General features: G+C 40.5%; 1 protein-coding gene across 1 annotated transcript in view; it reads left to right on the forward strand.

Moving 5' to 3' along the window:
- Positions 1 to 14,095, forward strand: part of ZDBF2 (zinc finger DBF-type containing 2) — a 32,609-nt gene extending 18,514 nt beyond the window's left edge. Inside the window, exon 7 of the mRNA XM_090044814.1 lies at positions 6,027 to 14,095. Within this exon, the coding sequence (XP_089900940.1) occupies positions 6,027 to 8,868 (2,842 nt within the window). The 3' untranslated portion in view covers positions 8,869 to 14,095. The remainder of the gene's footprint in view (positions 1 to 6,026) is intronic.
- Positions 14,096 to 19,895: the final 5,800 nt, after the last annotated feature.

A 19,895-nucleotide genomic window follows, 5' to 3' on the forward strand; every position in this document is an offset into this window, starting at 1 on the left:
GCTATCAAGACACTTGATGGAGATACACCAGGCCTTTCAAATATTTCAGAGATATTCAGTCAACTGAATGAAAATCTAATTGAACTTCTTCACCTCTATCCAAAAAAGAAGTGGTAGTAAAACAAATGTTTACTAAGAGATCTGAGTTTTGCTCTCATCTAGTTCATCTGGCAGCAAACCTTTTGAATCCTCAACACAAAGGACAATCTTTATCAGAAAATGAATTATCTACTGCTTTCAGTACAATTATGAAAGTAGCTCAGAATGTCCCCAGCATCAGTGAAATAGCTGTGATGACAGACATTGCCAAGTACTGTTTAAAAGAAAAACTTTGGAACAAAGGCATCATTGGGTAGGCAGCAGAGACTGTCTCCTCTCACATGGTGGAAGGGATACTGTTGTCCAGGATTGCTCTAAGGATCCTAAGCATTCCACCAACAGCAGCTTCTTGTGAATGGAAGTAGAGGGCTTTCAGGTCAATTATGACAAGAAAGAGGAATAGACTAACAAATGAATGCACTACGAAGCTTGTTTCTATTTCTCAAAAACTCTTGCTTCTGGAGAATCAGTCAGAAGCACAATTAGTGAAGAAGATGCAGTATGATAATAAGTTGTCTTTGCCCATAGACTCATTGGTAAAACCATCCTTTAGCGAAAGAGAATGTGGTTCAAGTAGTTCTGAATCAGAGTTGCCTCAGCCTGATTCTGAAATGGAACTAATAAGTAGTGCAAGTGATTCTCCAGATAGGGACAGTGAAACTGGAGGTGCCACAGTGACCTCAGTGGAGGAGAGTTAAACTCTGTTGAAGTAGATGAATGGACATCCATGGCATATCATGCACAGTTCTTTGGGTGTGCTAAAATTAGTGTCAACAGTTTTCAGTGCCTCCATGTGTTTTTTCTTAAATTTAAGCAAACAATGTAAGGGAAGTACATGCTATTGTGTATTGTCTTTACATTTTTACAAGTATTCCAATAAAAATAATTTCTTTCCACATAAAGCGTTGAATTTGTTTGAATATAATATTTTCCATGTTAAGCGTGCTGCATTTAATTTTTTCCTAATTAAATATTTCAGTTTAAATACTTTTGGCTATTGGGACATAAAATTAACATGGGGGTACTTTTTTAGTTTTGTTTACTAAGTATAATTCATATAAACATGGTCAACCAGATCATGGTGTATTTAGGGCATTGGAAAATTTTCCAATTCAAAATTTTATGGAAAACCCACTTCTCTGCAGAAAACACTTTGTATACCATTTGGATATTTTCTTATCTCTCTATCTGAAAAACTACTGTATTTACTCAATTATAAGATGAAGTACCTCCCCCCCAGTCATCACGGAGAAAAAAGCCTCTAGTCTTATATTTGCATATAAGCAGATGGGGGAGCAAGCAGCTGCTGCAGCTCTGACTTTGGCCCCGAGCCTGTGTTGGGGCCAGAATTAGACCCACAGCAGCTTCCTGCCGTTGATGTACCTAGACTCCTGGCGGCCCCGGGCAAACTTTTAGTATTGCCCCCCCTTTGCCAGAGATAATGCTAATAATAATTGGACAACAGGGAAAAAAATTACCATTTCCAGGCCCCCTTTCTGTCTGGGCCCCTGGCAGCCACCTGGTTTGCCCATGCCTGTGTCTGACCCTGCTTCCTGCACCTCCCTCCACTTCCCCTCCATTCCCCTCTTCCCTTCCCTTCAGTGTCAGGCGCAACTGAGCTCCAGCCCAGGCTGGGGTCTCTCCCTGGCTGGGAGCGTTTGGAAACTCCCTTGCCTGGCCATCACCATCACCAACATTGCTGCGTGGCCAGGCAAGGGCTGAACTTCCATATGTTGTGCTGTGGAACTGAGTAGCCAGAGCAGCATCTGACAGTAAGGTGCAGGGAGGGTGAAGAGGCAGGGAAAGTGGGGAGCAGGGGAGAATAGGCAGAGACTGGGGGAGTAGGAGAAGGGGCAAGAGTGGTGGGGAGCTGGGAGTGGAGGGGTATAAATGTTCAGGGGGGCTGCAGGGGAAAGAAGTGGGTGGGGCAGAAGGCAAGGAGCCACCTGACCCTCCCCACCTCCAGCCACTACTTTTTTCACTGTAGTAATGGTGGGGGAGCATTCAAGACAGCCCTCCAATATTTAGGTTTTGTACCTGGAAAATTACAACAAATTTATACATTTTTCATATATAGAATCTAATATTGCGGGGTCATCTTATATTTGAGATCAACTTATATTTGAGTAAATATGGTACATTTATTTATTGCTTATGCAATCTCTCCAAGTGCTTATACAAATACTGAACAGCCGCATGGATCATATATATATTCATTAGAGGTGCACCGATACATCGGTCTGATATCAGATCAGTACCGATGTAAAGAAAATTGGCTGCATCGGATATTGGCCTGATGTGGCTGACAATTTGGCCGATAAATGCTTGTGCGTGCACGCAACCGCAGCACAGTACTCATGCAGTGAGGAGCACAGTCCAGCAGCATGGAGAGCTGCACGCAGCTGGTAAGTCCGTTGTGGTGGAAGGGGAGCAGGGAGGGAAGGGGCGTGGTTGGGGAGGTGATCAATGCCTCCTGGTGAGGGAGAGAGCAGGGACAGGCTCTGCCCAGCTGGGGCAGGGTTTTGGATAGAGCCACAGCTTGTTGGGGGCAAGGAAGGGGGTCTCCTGCCACCATGAACCCCAGGAAGGCATAGGGGAAGTGTATGCCTCCTAGGACTGGGGTGGGGCAGGCTGAAGCTGTAGGCTGGAGCCAGGGCTGGGCTTAGGGGGTGGGCTGCAGACACCCCAGACTTCTCCATAGCCCCGCTCCTAGCACCGATGCTGCTGCCCACCCAGCGCAGCCCTAGCTCTTCCCAGTGCATGGGTGGTGCTAGGGCTGTGCTGGGCAGGTGGTAGCATCAGCACTGGGAGCAGGGCTACAGCGAAATTTGGGGTGACTAGCCTCCACCTCAAGCCTAGCTCCCACTGAGAAGAGCCCAGTGCAGACCTGGCTCCAGCCCACATCTGCATCCAGCCTTGCACAGATCTGTGCTCCAACCCACCCCCCAAAAAATCTCCCCCCCCCCCCAAATCTCTATCGGTGCATCCCTAATATTCATATTTTGTATGCTTGCACATATAAGCTTATATTGCTGTGGTATCTAGTTAGTTATATACAGTCAAAAGCTTCCTTTGCACAAATGCTTGTTACAATGACTACAGATTACTTTAGCTGCAAAGCTGCAATGGTACATTATGCTTTTCTGCAGGAAGGTCCTGGAAATTGTATCCAGTAGAGGTAATTTGGGGAAGAAGGGTGTATGCTACTTTCCATTTTTGCTGTTCTCACAATAAAATTCTATAAAGGTCTATCCCTTACTGCTCTGGTAGCTCAGATACCATTTTTCACTGTGATAGAGATTCTTGGCACCAGTAGTGTTCTGGGAATAGTGCTGCAGTCTCTTGTATGCAGCAGAATCTCCAAGTTTCTCTCCCCTGTTCTGATCTAGTCCCAAATCTAAGTTTTTGCTCTATTTGTCTTGTAATGCTGATGGGAAAGAGACACTGTGCTCGCATTCACAGATGACAAACTAATACTTAAAGAATATTAAGGTTTCTTATCAGAATGATAAACCTTTAATTTGTAATAGCCTGTAAGGAAAACAGTGGGAGTTAAGAATGAAATGTGAGGCTGTATTCCCAATCTAACTTCTGTTAGTTTTGGTCACAACCTCGGGTGTTTATACATGTGCTCCAGGAGTGTGGGGGAGTGGCACTTTAATTAGAGTGGCTCTGAGAGCCATTGTAATTAACGCTCCTGGAGCATTGTGTTTCAGCATCCCCATGTTGAAAAATGGTGGCAGGGGCACTTTAAAGCTAGTTTTTCAGCACAGAGATGCTGATGCACATGATGCTGGAGTCTGCTAGAGTGAGGTAATTATCATTCGCCCCCTCAATACAAGTGGTCCATTCGTTTACTCTCTGTTCATTGCCATATCAAGGTCAAAGGTCCTCCTGAGTCCCCAGTCTGGATGACCATTACCTTTAACAGCTGGGTTGAGTAGTCTTTTGTCACAAATCCAGAGCGAGTTCCAGCTTGCATCTCAGACACCATAGCAAGATACTTTTAACCATTGTGCCCCAATTCACTCCATATATATTAACATTATTGTAATTGTTGTGTATGAATGTCATAGAGGCTTTGTAATTATAATATTTTTTTAATAAAAAAAAAAGGGGGGCGGCCAACATTTCAAAATCTGTTATTTCCTTTATAGGACACTAGTTTGAGTAAATAAGATTGTTCCCCAAATAATACTAGACCTTGTTAAAAATATAAATATATACGCAAATTATAGATTGTGCTTTTCTTAGCTGATCAGTAATACCAGTTCCTTTAGCTCTCTTACTCCATGTTGAGTAGATACGGATTTCATTGAGCTAAGGGACTGATCCTGCAAAGATTTAAGCACAGGTTAAATATAAATTGAATCAGTAGAACTACTCACAGATAGACTTCAATTGACCTTAACTTTCATTAAAGGTAGTGTATTTTGAGCACGTGTAACCAATTAACAGACCTACATTTTGCATATCGGCTTCAGTTCCACCTAGGAGAGCACACAAACACCAGCTGGCTCTCCCTATGCCTGAAGAAGGGTGTTTGTGCCTGAGAGCTTTTAAAGAACAATTCTTCCAACTATTTAGTTGTCTAATAAAAGATACCATGATTATGCAAACAACTGTGTCTGCCTGTAACCAATTAAGTCATTTGAAACTGTTTCTAGCATTTTACTCCTGTTACAATGCAGAGGAATACAGAAGTTAAAATGATCACTGGAGATCACTCTAATGTGTAAAGCGTTGGCAATGTATAGGGGTTGCACGCAGGTGCAGATTGGCGGTACACCCCTTGAGGTTGGTGACTGCTGGTGGACCTGCAGGCGGTCGCCGCTCACCGCCCCTACACTCACCTTTGACACTGCCAGTGATGTCTGCGGGCAGTTACTGATTGCTGCTCGGCGTTCACCACTCCCCCTCCTCCCCCTCGCCGCTGACACCTCTGCAGCCACCTGCGGAAGCTCCCACACCCAAGCTGCTGCCGCTGATGCCCCCCCCCAGCCTCAGGAGGCACACAACATTCATGGTGTAAAGTTAATCCATATGTAGGTCTTTGTAAGATGAGGCCCTAACGATCTATTTTGTGTTCAGGTACTCTTGTGCTGGTTGTTATTTTCAGTTGATGTGCACAGAGGTAAATAGCTCTGATGCATGTGTAGTCTCAGAATCCATCTCTCCCTCTTTACTTTGTTAACTCTACAAAAGCAATGAAGTGAAAACTTAAGTTAAGCTGAAGGATATGGGTTGCAGTAAACACTTTATTGCAGGTTGTGCAAAAATCTGTCATTGCAACAGTGATGTGGCAAGGGGTTTACCACAGTCAAGATATAGTTTGTGAAACTTTATTACTGGAATTGAAGTATGTATCAGAAAGAACCATGACAGCTTCTCAGGTATTGGGCTGAGTTTTTAGATCTGGTTAATTAGTGAGATGCAGTAAATATGGGACACTATAATACCGTGTTTTATTTTGTTTTGTTTTTTACTGAGTCAGTTTCAGAGCACCACAATTTGTATATAAAGTCTCTTGTTAGAGATGCTTATTCAGCATACTACAGCAGCCTGTTCAGCATCTGTTTAATAGATAAGTTCTCTTTTTATTTATTGATGTTATGCAGTAACTTTAGCCATAAATAAATGAGTTAAAAAACAAAAACAGTCCCTTCTTAACCCATGTAGAATAATGAAATGTATGTTTTCAGCCATTTTGAAAAGCCCAAATCGTTTTCTTTCTTTGGGTTCTTTATGGAACATTCCTTTTGTTTTTCTTTTTATGCCTGGTTTTGTACAGTATGTAGCTAGTGGTTTGGGTTCATTCTTAGCCATAATGTGCCAAAGTTAATTTTGTTTATGGGATTCTTAATACCTTCGTCAGGAAAAACCTTTAAGTATATTTTATAGTATTTATACAGTTGTTTTTTTTCCAGACCAACATACGATGACATGCCACCTCCTGTCTCTCCATTGGCTCCCAGGGATGTTTGCCTGCTTCCAGAACGGGTGGAGGAAAAGATGGTTAGAAACAGAGAGGAAATGTCTAGCAGAGGCGGTGAATCCATTGCTGAGAAATGTTCCCCTACTCATTGTCAATTACTTGAGGGGGTGAAGGAGATTCCTGTGCTATTGGCATTCACCCAAAAACCAGAGGGGGGGAAGAACTGCATGTTAGGAATATCCCAGAAACCTGTAGACCTTTGTAACAGTGAGAAAAGACATAACCTGACAAATGGGGCTCAGATTGCAAATAGTAGCCACGAAGGCCAGTTTACAACTGTGAGCCCACTACCTCACCATTTGCCTGTCAGCTCTTTATCACACAGTCCTCCTGTTACACCTACATTTGCAAAAAATGTTAGGTATTCAGCAACATCAAATTTGATTCCAAGTAGCATATGTGATCAAACAAAGAAAGGTGTATGCAATAAAGTTGGATTATTGAATAGACATCCTAGACCTGTCTTAGCATCAGTCTACTCAAAAACGCCTTCAGTTTCGCATCAAAGTCCTACCTATAGCCAAGGCAACTCTTTATGTATTACCTCAGGTCAATCTTTTTTTAAACAAGATGGTTTACAATCTCAGGATGAAACTTTGTCTGACTTCCATCTCAGGGATATTGTGGAGACCAGCAGGTCGCTAAATTGTGGAATATCTTTACAATTAGAAAAATGCAAAGACATCCAGTTGAGCAGAGGGTATGAAACATCAGTAGATGAAATAATTGAAGAAGTTATTCTGAAGTACTGCCATGGGTCTCTTCCAAGAGAGTTGCCTTGCGAAGGTGAAGAGAGCAATTCCTTTTTAAATATTTCATCACTTCTAAGCCACAGTCAGCCAGAGGGCTCTGAAATGAGTTTTGACTGTGATGCACCTATTCAGTCAGGAACAGAACTTCCCAAAGCAGCTATAAAAGACATTGAAGTTCTAAAAGAGGTCCAAATAAATCTGGAAGATAAGAACTATGGAACCCAGCTTAGCTGTGTTTTAAAAGATGATTCTGTGGAGCAAGTAGAAGCAGCAAAACATGATATAATAACTTGCAATGAGGAAACAGTTCTTCCTGATCTGCCTCATGTGCCTCCTTCTTTTGTTGGAAAGACATGGTCCCAGATAATGTATGAGGAAGATATAAAAATTGAAGCGCTTGTGCGTGATTTCAAAGAAGGTCGCTTTCGCTGTTACTTTGACAGTGAGTCCTCAACCAACTGTCCAGGGAAGAGGATGAAGAAAAAGCAGAAAGATGAAAGGAAGAGTGATATTGTTGTAGGTAACAAAACAGAAGCAGAGTCTGTTAAAGCACTGCCAGAATTTAATGATGCTTTAAGCACTGGCTCGACTTCTGATAATCCTTCCTTAGCATTGGGAATGCTATGCAACACACAAATACCTAAAATGCCTCGGAGAAGAACCTGGCGCCTTGCTTCAAGGTGCCAAGTGGTCAAAGTCAGCCATGCGACTCAAACCAGTTTAGTGAACTATCCAATAGTAAAAAGAAAAATTGTTAGAAAGGAATATGATCCACCAAATCAGAAAACAAATGTTGTTTGGCCAGAGAATGAAAGAACTCCAAACATGAAAACCCGACTATGTGCCCTCAAACTTCCTGAATCCTATAGCAAAATCATGAGCCCTCTGCAGCCTAAGACAGTGGTCTATGTACTTTCTTGTCCAGAAATTAAACAGTTTAAAGGCAAACCTATACATATCCCTAAAATGAGAAAACATAACTCTACAGATAGTAAGGACTCTGTCAGGTACAAATACAAACAGTGTTCTCTTAAATATTATGATCCATTGACCAACCGAATTTTAAAAATGCCACCTAAGAGCACAGCTAGAGAAGGGGCTAAAAAGTCCCCCCATGTTAGACAGCTATTCAGAAGTCTCAGCCTTGATGCAAACCTGAAGAAGCTAGCTGATGCACAGAAAGAATGTACACCATCTAACTCCTTCAACTGTCCAGAATTTTGTACTTTATCTTCAGTATCTTTCTTGCCTGATCCAGTAAAAGGGGGTGATATGAACTCAAATCAGAGAACAGATGGGTCTTCTGTTTCCACTGAAAGATCTGATTATGTAGTGTCTGGTCACTCTGAGAAGTCCTATAAACACACTATTATTTCTCCTCTGAACTCCTGCCAGTCTCAGATGGAAGGAGATATTAGGTTAACTCCATTTAGTAGCAGGGTTGCCAAAACACCTCTGATGGCAATCAGGAGCAAGCAGTTGGAGAAGGAGAATCCAAAGCCTATGTGGAAGAGAAAAGAAGGCACTCGCAAAGAACCAGGTTTTTCCAAGAAGCCTGCTGGACCCATGCCTGTCAGGCATGTACTTGGGAGGAAAGGAGGTAGAGTAACCCTAGCCAAACAAACCACCAGAACTAAAAAACAACAAAAAGAGGGGATAAGAAAGAAGCTCTCATCTTGTGCCCAAAAATCTTCTGTCTTTTCCATCCATCAGCACCAGTTGAGGAAAACAGCAGTTGGAAAGCACCTCAAAAAGGAAAATTCTGATGCTAAAAAGCTGCAGGTGACAAGAAAACCGAAGAGGACGTTTCTGAACTCTACAGTCATTTCAGGGATTCCTGAAAAAAGGCAAAAAGTCACAGCAGGGTCTTTCCCAAAGAAGCCAGACATAGGTTCTTCCAGAATAAAAAGGTGGGAAATAAACGGAGATAAAGGTCGACCAAGCACTGTGAACCGACCCTCCAGAAGAACTGCTAGTTTACCTTTATTGGGAAGCTGTCTTGTTGTACCAGGAAAGAGTTAACCAGCAAAACATCCCTTATGTAGACAACACAGGAGACCTGGCTGAGGAAAAAACTGAGTGTACAGAAGTCGGCTATATCCAGTAGACATGCTAAAACAGCAGAAAGAATTATTCCAAGGTTAAATAATAAGCTACTGCAACGCAGACTCTGTTTTGTTGGAATACTGGCACACCACGTATTGCACTGTTCTACTCTGTAAAGTTACAGAAATTGTATATTTGTTTGATTTAAGCACTTAGGGGCCCTATTTACAAGACTTCAGTGTATCTTTTACCAACTTATACAGCATAGAAACTGACCTTGAATTGTATCATATTGTATTCTATCATACTAACTACTAGTGTGTTATGGTATGCTAGAATATAGTAAGAGTATGTATAGAATCAATACAATTTATTGTGCCTACTCATCTTTCTACATAATTGTAAAGTGCAAAAAACAATAACAATTATGTTAGAAATTAAATGGAACCATACTAATTAATCTGAAATGATGCATGTATTTTGTTTATATGTGTATATGTGCACCTGGTTAAAACGATATATTTTCAACTCTAATTCATAGTTGGTGTAAATTAATACAGTATGATACAATGCAGATCAGTACAATAGTGTCTTCAACACATGTATAGTTATTGTATGAATTTAAATGACTGGGTTTTTTTCCCCAAAAAACCATGTACAACTTGGCTTTTTTGGGACAATACAGAAGCAATGTGGGCTTTTACTTTAGCAATAATGGACACTGTCCAGCTCAAGGAATGTTGATGCATGAAAAAATTCAAAAGCCAAAAGATTATATATGGTATTAAATCTGAAAAATTTACCCTGATGATTAATTTCATAACTCATCTTTCACCTTTGAATAAATTTTAAAAAATCGTATGAATGTGAATGAATAAGCTGGGGGTTATTTTAGACATTTTAGCCTTAATTATGAGTTCCTTTGTTTTTCATGGCTTTAAATCTGACCTGTTGTTATTTAAATTTAAATATATTTATAATTGAGCTTTTTCTTTTGTTGAACTCAATCAAATATTTAAAAAACAAAAACAACAAATCTGTTTAAGACTATGGGAGTTTAGGCAGCTAAGGTCTGTCCTGTAAATAGTTTAGCTAAATTTTTGTAAATCATTTTCCTTACACATTCACAGTATGTCATTGACAGAGTCTAGCACCTAGAGATAGCTATAGCTTATAAAGAACCATACATTTCCTGTTAAAACAAAAATTATAACAACCTGTTTTAACAAGGTTTGTTTTGATGACAAGCCTCAATCCTGCAAACACCTTTATACTTTGAATTCACACTGCTTCCCTATGCCAATTTAAGCATATACTTAAGTATCCCCAAGATGAGGGCCTTAATTTGAAGATCTGCAACTCTGATTGTACAGAACTAATATTTAAAGATGTGCTTGAATATTACACATATGATAGATACGTTTTAAAATTAAGCAAAAGAATCATAGCAGCTATGAAAAGAAAAGACCAATCTGGTTTCACTAGTCATTCCCCTGCCAGTGCAGAATATAACTGTGTCCTCAGAAAGAAAAAAGTTTAACTGGTTTATATGCATTTTTTCCAAAGTGCCCAGATTGCTAGCCTAAATAAGTACTTAAAGAACTTCCAAATGTAGTTTAAAAAGAATGCCATTCTGAGTTTTTTATTGACTGTTAAAGGCAACATCCTATACCAGAGATTTTTTTTAAAAGCATGGTATTGTTGCAATCTTTTCCTTTTTAATGCCTGGGCATTAATTCCCATGCTAAAGAGGAATGCATGTACTTAAACCAACCAGGGATTCAACTCCTTTATACCTCATGGTACAACACTTTTCTTTATAAAGTTCGGAAATAAAAGAAATACAAGTTGTTTTCTAGGAAAACAGCTGTGAAGGGTAACTTATAACAACATTATAAATCACTGGAAAACAAGGGGCTTTATAAATATGAACTCCTCTAACTCCATTAACTGCTTGTGCCTCTCTAATTTTATATTTTGCCTAGTAATGATTTTTTCAAGTGAAGTTTTAAAGGAAAAAGTTTTTATAGCAAGACTAATGTTAAAAGTTTTAAAGAAAGGGGTTTTTTAAAAGTTAAAATTATGTTTTAAAGCAAAGTTAACTTAAGTTAGCACCACAGATAAATCTCAAGCTAACATATTTTTGTTATGTAAAAAGGTTTTTCTTACCTAACCTGTTCTGACTCTGTTTCCACAGTTGGGCAAATGAAGGGCACGTACAGTTCTGTGTGGAATAAACCTTGGTGTGTGTTCTATATGGGAACATGTACACATGTTTTTTACAGTCGGTAAATACTGCTCTCTAGTCTCATCTGTTGTAACCTTGTGCTTCTCCCATGTATGCACCTTTTTCTTGGAATCTTGAGTAATATACGTATGATGAAGACTTTATAATGTCAAAACCGTTTTGCTTTTTTTTTTGCATGGAAACTCATGTATGTAAATAGGGCCTTCTGGCAGGGAGATGGAAAAGAATAAAATGTTGAGTATATTTAAGAGTTTAAATAATTATATATTTTGTTTTAAAATCAGTATAGATTTAACACTATTTTTAAAGAGAACTTGGAGTATGAATTTTGGAAAACTTTTGCTGTTGATAGTGTCAAAACAACATTTACTGTATGTTAAAACTCCATTATATGCCACGCTCCAGACTGTTAATGACCTTTCTGTGCATGTTCAGTTGATATGAAAAATGGCAAAGTGACAAGAGATGTAATGGTTTGGCGAATGTTAAAGGAAGATGCATACAGGGAACCAACTGTCTATGTATATGGTATGGAGAATAATTTGTTTTCAAAGGGAGGGAGTGAGGTTGAGATTTTCCAGGTGATTTAGGAGAATTAGACGCATCTCACATTAAGTGAAGAGGTCAGATTCTACTACCATCTTTCATATTATTCAGATGTTGCCTCATGAGTAATCTTACTGAAAAAACCACGAGTAAGGATGGCAGCATTTCATACAAGGGGAAAAAGTATTTACTATTTATATTATTGTAGCACCTAAGACCTTCTAGTATGGTCATGGGTCATATTATTATTAGGATAGGTATTAAAACACAAGGTAAAAAGAAACGGTTCCTGTCTAAAATTGCTAACAAGTTAATTTAAACATAGCTATTTCACCCTCCATTTTCTTTTTCTTCTTTTCTTCTCCAGTTCTTTTTGACCAATTTGTATATGATTTATTTCTCATAATCACATCAGCACATTCCTTTTCAAGGCTTCTATTCAACAGAGCATTTAAGCATATTTATAATAGTTGATGGCAGTACTCAGATTTATATATTTAAGTACCTTGCTAAATTGGTATCCTGTTTGTTTCATGTTTTCACATAATTTTTATTTTGAAATGTTCACATTTGATGGGTTGTAATTCTTTCATTCTTTTCTTTAATCTATTTCTACCCTGGCTCTTTCATTACTTAGCATTGTCTTATTAAATATCCACTTTGTTTTCCATGTTGATTGTTGGCTTTGTGCAGTGCTACAAGTAGATAAGTTTTTCATTCAGTTAACACCGTTCTTAAACCCCTTATTTTTCAGATTCATGTTTGCCCCATTTTTTGTTGAGGCATAATTGTGGTAACTCCTTTTTGCATCTTCTGCCATGATAAACTAAATTACAGGATGTAATAATCTTTTGTTTGAAAACAAATCACATGGCTTCTCAGTATGGGACCATCTACAATAAGAATTAGTCCTGAAGTAGAAGGAAGCTGTTGAATGATTACTATTGAATGATTCTAGATAATGTTGGAATAAATTGGGAATATAGAGTACCTAATTTTGTTATTGCAAGTGAAAACTATTTTGCAGTAAGGGCTGATTTGATCTAAAATTCTGTAATTTATAGCATCTTTTTCTAGGAATATTCTAATGGCATAGGTCTGAACATGCTCAGAAGCAAAGGTTTTGCTCCTTTGTAATATTTTACAAATGTGAATTAATTCATTCCTCCAGTCAAAAAAAAATCACAGATCTTGTTTTAATAAAAGACTGAATTTTGCATTTTGGTAGTTCCTGTATTCCTGAAATGTGATTTAATGCATCATCAGCTGAAACCATTTATTCTGAAGAGCTCAGCATTTATGTTTTCTATAGAATAGATTACAAAGAAGGCAGCTTGTCTCAAACAGCCTTCCTGTCCCATTCATAATTGGTGTAGACATTCAGTCACAATAGGTGAAATCCTAGCTCCATTGAAGTTCATGAGAGTATTCTCACTGGCCCAGATGGAAGCAGTATTTTGCCTTGTGCTCTATGGCAACTGCAGCTTACACTGAAAGATACCATTTGGTAAAGATTCCAAAAGTAAAGCATTTGAAGTAATTTTTGTTCTCTAATTACGTCTTAGCATCAGAAAACCAGGAGTATCAGCACCATAGAACAAGCCAGCTCTGCAGCCATGAGCTAATTCATTATCATTACTATATTCATTGTTTAAGACTGAATCCTGTCTGACTATGAGGAGACATTCTAATGCAAACAGATGCCCTCTAAGCACCTCTGTTTTCTAGTAAATAGCAGTATCTTTTATATCTGAACTGATTAAATTTCCTTAAGCTGGCTACATCCAAGTGACCATAAGACTGTATGACCTCTTGCTGGATCTCCTACCTGTAAAGCATTCAAGATGTTAAACGTCCAAATGCCTTTTTTAAAAGGCAGGGATGTTTATGCAGTCTTTATGTGTATCTAAAGAGAAAGCTGTTGAAAGTGCTGACTATCTCGTACTATATGCCTATGCAGCATATGGCATAATGGGTCTAAATCTGAGTTAGGGCCTAAGTGCTATAATAATCAGGGAACCATGCTTTCCCTTTCCCACAGAAAAATGGGGAAGACCATAGATTTCCACTTTTTATCAGAGAAAACACAAATTTCTACTTTTAGCAGAGAAACTCTTGGATTCCCTGCTTTTGCAAAGAGCTCTGCAGGCTGGTTGAGGTCCAGCCTGCAAGAGCTGTTTTGCAGACAGGGCAGGAAACCCCCAGCCCTGCCTGAAGGGCAGGGCCTGAGACTCAGTCAGCCACTGCTGGGCTCAGCTCAGCCTTACTCTTCGCTCCTGGAGCCTGTGCAGTAAGAGGGGATTGTGGGTCATGGCTGGGGGCACTGGCAGGGCTGTGTGCCAGCTCTGCTGCAACTGCCTGCTGTTGGGGGCAGGGAGCTGCAGACCTGGCTCCCTAGCTCCATATACCTGGCAGCTGGGGGCTCCCTCCAGCAGGGCTGGGGGGGCAGGGACTATGGGTGGGGGGCAAGAGGCATGAGTAGGCAGGGGGGGCTATTGTGGGGGTGAGTGAGGGCCCCAGCAGGGGTAGGGGGGGCTGCAGGGGGCTTTTAATTTTAATAATGGATTTTTGGGGGTTTATCAGAGAATTTGTGGGGGGGTTTTAATCACAGAAAACCAGGATCCCTGATGATAATGCAATTAATAAAAATCTCCCTGAAATTTCGGATGGGTACAGTAGAACTCTAGTTGTCCGATGTAGAATTTTTTGAAGCCACTGCACAGCTGTTTTCCCTTACTCCTAGATATCAAATGAGTATGTAATACTGAAAGGGCTGAGGTGCCTGGCTGGACAAAAAAATATGCAATTACAAGTAGAGGTGAACCGACACATTGGTCCATATCATATTGACTCTGATAAAAGGAAAATTAATATTTTCAGCAATTGGCTTTTTTTGTCTGATGTGGCTCATAATGTTGCTGATTAAACACCGTGTGCATGGGTGCAGCAGCATGCATGCAGCCAGCCCAGCAGCTTGGAGAACAGCTTCTAGTTGGTAAGCCTGTTGGTGGTGGGGATGGGGCCTGGGGGGACATATCGAGGTCCATGCTTTGAGGGAGGGAGTGCGGCAGGGGCAGACCCCAAGCAGCTCATCTGGGGGTGTGGGGAGGAGGGGCGGCTTCCACTGCTGCACTTACCCCCAGGTGAGGCATGGGGGGGCACATGTTCCCCAGATCTGTATGTGGGCTGAAGGCAGGCTGCCACTGCGGACTGGGGCTGGGAGTGGTGCTGGGCTCTTCCTGGTGGGGGTGTTGGGTCAGGGCTGCACTCTAGGTGGGTGGGTGGTGGTGGCACTAGAAGTGGGGGTCAGAGGGGCTACGGCAAATTTTGGGGTGGCTGTAGCTCACCCTGTAGCCCCCCTCCCAGCGCTGCCACTTTCCATCCCCATCACATCCCCAACCCAACACCCCCCTGGGAAGAGCCAAGTGCTGCCCCCAGCTCACAGCAGCAGCCCACCCTCACCCTGTACATGGATCCTGGGGGCATGTGCTCCCTGTGCCTCTCCTAGGTGTGTGCGCAATGGTGGGAAGCACCCCTCCCTCACGCCCCCTGGACAAGCTGCTCAGGGCTTTGTCCCATGCCCTGCCCTAGCTCAGCAGCACCCCAGCCCCTGCCCCACTCCTTCCCTCACTGCAGGGGCCTGATACGCCTCCTCCATGCCCCTTCCCCCCACTCCCCCAGTTTTACCAGCTAGACACTGTTCTCCAGGCTGCCAGGCTTGCATATTGGCAATTGGATCAGTATCAGTTGATATGGCCTGTTAATAACCGGCCATTGTTATTGGCCAAATAAAATCTTTATCCATGCACCCCTAATTACAAGGTCATTAGTGTTCATACAGACTATAGCCAGATGTGAGGTGACTGTAAAATCATGGTATTTTTGTTTCTAGCATGTTTGTATTAAAAAGAAAAATGTACCTTTTCACCCCCAAATTAAGAGACAACTTTTAGTACAGTGTACTACAGCTGTTTCATTTTTCATAAGTTACAGCTTCATTTTACCTTAAAAATCAGTATGGGGGTGGGGGGAGGGGCAATTTAGGGTATTGGTTTTAACCTATTTAAAACCAATATCAAGGCAGTATTGGGGTGTAATTACAATGCAAGTCTGTTTAGGGGCTGGACCTGATGATCTGCGAGGTCCGTCCCAGCCCCTAACAATCTATGAAACATTAATGCACTACAAATACATTGAAGAACCAAATCAAACCCTGGGCAGCTCACTAAGAGTAGGAGAGATGCTTCTGCTCCCTAGAATAAGGATCCTACCACACAGGTTAATAAATTGTGAGGGTCAGAATTCTTCTTCAACACAAAGTAGATCCCTTTTGATATAACACAGGTATGACCCATGGTTTGGCACACTGAAGTGATATAGAGAGAAAATTAACTATCCTATGGAGCTGTTACCCCTGCCTAAGTGAATATTAAAGATAAAAGTAATGCAGTGTTGCTACTAATGGATTTCTCTGAATATTGAAAGCACCGCAGTTAACACTTTCGTCTTGATAAATAATGACTAAATATCTTTTTTTTTCCTTTTTTAAAAATGCTTAGACTCCAGTGTCTTAGGCTCTAAGGCTAGTTAGGTAAAATCTTACCAAGTTTTCTGTAATGGATGCTCCTTGCTTTTAGATTGGCAAATATGCTTTAATACTGGCATTTTCGTGTTCTAGAAAATTGACATTTTTGAGTTTTTGCCAACGTACTGTACCTTTGTTTTATGGAATCTGAGGTCAGGATAATGTTGCAGCCAAAGTCAGCATATTGCAGCAATACCTACCGCAATTAGTTAATGTTATACAGCACTTTCTGGATCTAAAGAACTATGTTATTATAAAGAGTTATTTCAATATTATAATATATATGTAGAATTATTATTAAAATGTCAGTATTTCCCCTGTTTATCACCCTTTCATATTACACTTCACTATGCATTACTTACAAAAGTTGTGGTAGAAAATACAGCACTTATATTGTGGAGATTAGAAAAGGACAGTTCCTTTAAACTCTTCAGTGGGCATGTCTACACAAGACACTAAAAGCGCAGGAGACTAATTCTGCTGTGCATTAGTGCATCAAAGCAAAAGTGTCACCTAAAAGACATACACCAGTGCACAGTAGTGCCTATTGTGGCGCATTAAGTTTAGCACCTGTAATAACTACGTTACTACAGGTGCTAAATTTAACATGCCATAATTACAGTGCATTGATACATGTGTAGACATGCCTAGTGTGTGTTAAACTTAGCATTTTTAAGTTTTCTATAGTCCCCATCTTGAACAAGATCCTTCTTCATCTTCCTTCACTTAAACCCTGTCATGCATTTTCTCTCCACTGCTCATCCAATTCCAAATAGAAATAAGGCCCTAATACAGCATTCAGATTAAATTTTCCCCAAGATCAGCAGGAAGGGGGGTGTCTTTAGAGTTAGGAGTTAGATTTGGTCCCATCTTAGAGGTCGGTATGTAATTATGCAGCTGTTTTCTATGTGCCTGTCACATTTTGTAGGGGGGTACTGCCTGTCAGTCTAAGATGGCTGCTCTTACTGAAACAGTTGTGCATGCTATGCCCTTTGATTTCAAAGGATGGGTAAGCATCTCAGTAATTACAGAATGCCTTCTGTAGAGCTGTCTGCCACTGCAGCTCCACAATATGGTCAGTCATTCAAATATCCGGTTTTACGTATCAGACTTCATAACTGTTTATTTATTCCAGAGTTGATTGGGAAATTAATTTGTTTTTGTTTGTTTTTTCTATAAAAAGTTTCATGAAATTCATCTTTGTCAACATTTTCCACAGTACACTAACCTTTTTGCAAAAAAATCAAATTATAAATTATTTTGACCAAAACCTGAAATTGATTTTATTTGAAGTGTTGCTTAATAAGAGTTTGGGTTTCCCCATGCTCCCAATTCTTCTCTGTAGGCTGGACTCCCTGGTTTAAATTTACATTTTTCACATTGTTTTCTTCACATGATTAAGGGAGGTGAATGGGAGACTTTGGCCATCATCATGGAAGATGCAGTCCAGCCAGGGAGGCCAGCTTATATTTCCCTCTATTTTCTTTTTCTGCTTTGATATCTTTTCTTCTCCAGTTCTTTTTGACCAATTTGTATATGATTTTTTTAAATTTAAATTGAAATATTTGGGGTTTGGAGTATCTGTTTTTTGACAAAAACACAATCCGTTTTGCAAAAACAATCATATAGTCAAAGCCCGGTTTTCTATCTGGAAACAGTTTTAATGCAGAATATTTATTCGGTTCTAATTCAAATGTTTCAGGTTACATCTGTGTTGGATGTAAACTTGTACTTCATAGTTACTGCCAGTATTTTAAACTTGGTAGACTTCTATGCAAGTCATTGCTTATATCCTCTCCATTTGCTTTTAGTGCTATTACATTTTTATTGTTTGTTTTTGAAGTCAATATTTTGTTCTTATTAGCTCAGTACTGATTGACCTTAGTAGGCATTTTACAACAAATGTAATAATCAGATTGATTCACCATAAATCATTTATTTTAAAATTGAGTATACAGTTTTGGTTACTAATTTTAATTATTGAGTTTATATATATTGGTTTTCTCCTTGTCTTCTAATTTAATTGCAGGAAATAGTCATTAAAATAAAGTTTGTTCTTTCGTCTATGGTGCTGAATGTTGGCTGCTTAAAGGAAAGACAAGTGCTATTGTGTGAGAGATCTGGCCATGTTCTGTTTGTTGCAGTTTTAGACAATATGGCCCTGCCTCATTCATTAGAACAGTGGTTCTCAACCTTTTTAGATTTGAGGCACCCTGTGATTGACTTGAGGTACCCATTGGAAAATGCCAGTCCTTAGTTTTCACTCTTTCATTCTACAGAAAAAATAATACAGCAATTCTGTTGCAAAGAACTAGGAAAACCAACAACAGGTCAAAGTGTTTTAACACTTTAGATTCCTTTTTGGAAACTTGTTTTATCTTGTGAATCATGTGGCACACCTAACAGTGCTAATATTGTATGGCACCCTTGAAAGGATCCCAAGGCACCCCAGGGTGCCAGAGCACCCTGCTTGAGAATGACTGGATTAGGACAGAGGTGTTCAACCTCTGGCCCATGGACCAGATGTGACCCATGAAGCCATAGATATCTGGGAAAGCTGGTGGCAGGGGAGCCGTGGTAATAAATATGCCACATTCCCAAGCCTTGTGCAACAGGTTGGAGCCAGGTCATGGCCCCTTCTACCACCCTGTGGCTGGATGAGGCTGGGCCATGTCTCTCCCCCAAAGGCTGAATGGGGCTGGGTCATGCCCCCCCCCCCCACCTTCCAGGGCCCAGTTGGAGACCACTCAAAGCCCCTTCCCTTTCCCTGTGGGGCTGGGTCAAGCCCCCTTCTCTGCATGAGGCTAGGTTGGGGCTAAGCAATACCCCCTCCCTCCTGCAAGGGGCAGGCTGGGATGGGCCACACCCTTTTCCTCATAGGACTGGGCCATGCACCTTCATTTCTCTGATAAAGGCCAGGTTGAAGCCAGCATGCTCCACCCCCTCCATACAGCCACATGGGGTCCTGTCACAACTGCCTGGTGCCATCCAGGACCATCAGCCATATCTGATATGCAGATGGTGTGGGCACTGCCCATGCAGCCCATTGGCTAAACAGTTGAGCATCACTGCTTTAAGACATTCCTAATGCTATAGTATATAACTTAGCTGTATAAGATACAATGTAAAATATTGTTTAACAAGCCCACTTATGTAATATTCCCAGTAATACTGGAAGATTAATTTAGCAAGATTTTATTTTGTTTGCCATGATTACCTGTCCTGTCTTCTTTTTGAGAGAGCTGGAATTACATATAATCCCAGTTTTGTTTTTCTTTTCTACCTTTATCTCAGATGCCATTTTATTCTCATAGTTTTCTCGTTTCAGTTCACCTGTATATCTGTCTATTGTTAATACAAGTCCTGTCCCCTAGCTGGCAAAGGTAGGATGACAATCCTATGTATTATTTTTCATAAATGTATTAATTTCTTTGGTGTTTTGATACAGAAAAAAGCCTAAGTGAATTAAGGGACTACAGGCTAGATTTGATTCCACTTATTAGGCATGTAAGTGGGTTTACATACCTAAGTGTATCTCTTTCACTGTGCTCAAGTCCTTATAAAAAGTTAATGCAGGAAGTTCCTCATCTTCTTGCTACTTTTTTGTGACTCAGTGGGTGCATC

Source organism: Crocodylus siamensis, chromosome 4 (assembly GCF_052110815.1).
Source record: "Crocodylus siamensis isolate JL-2025a chromosome 4, ASM5211081v1, whole genome shotgun sequence".
NCBI classification, from domain to species: Eukaryota; Metazoa; Chordata; order Crocodylia; family Crocodylidae; genus Crocodylus; species Crocodylus siamensis.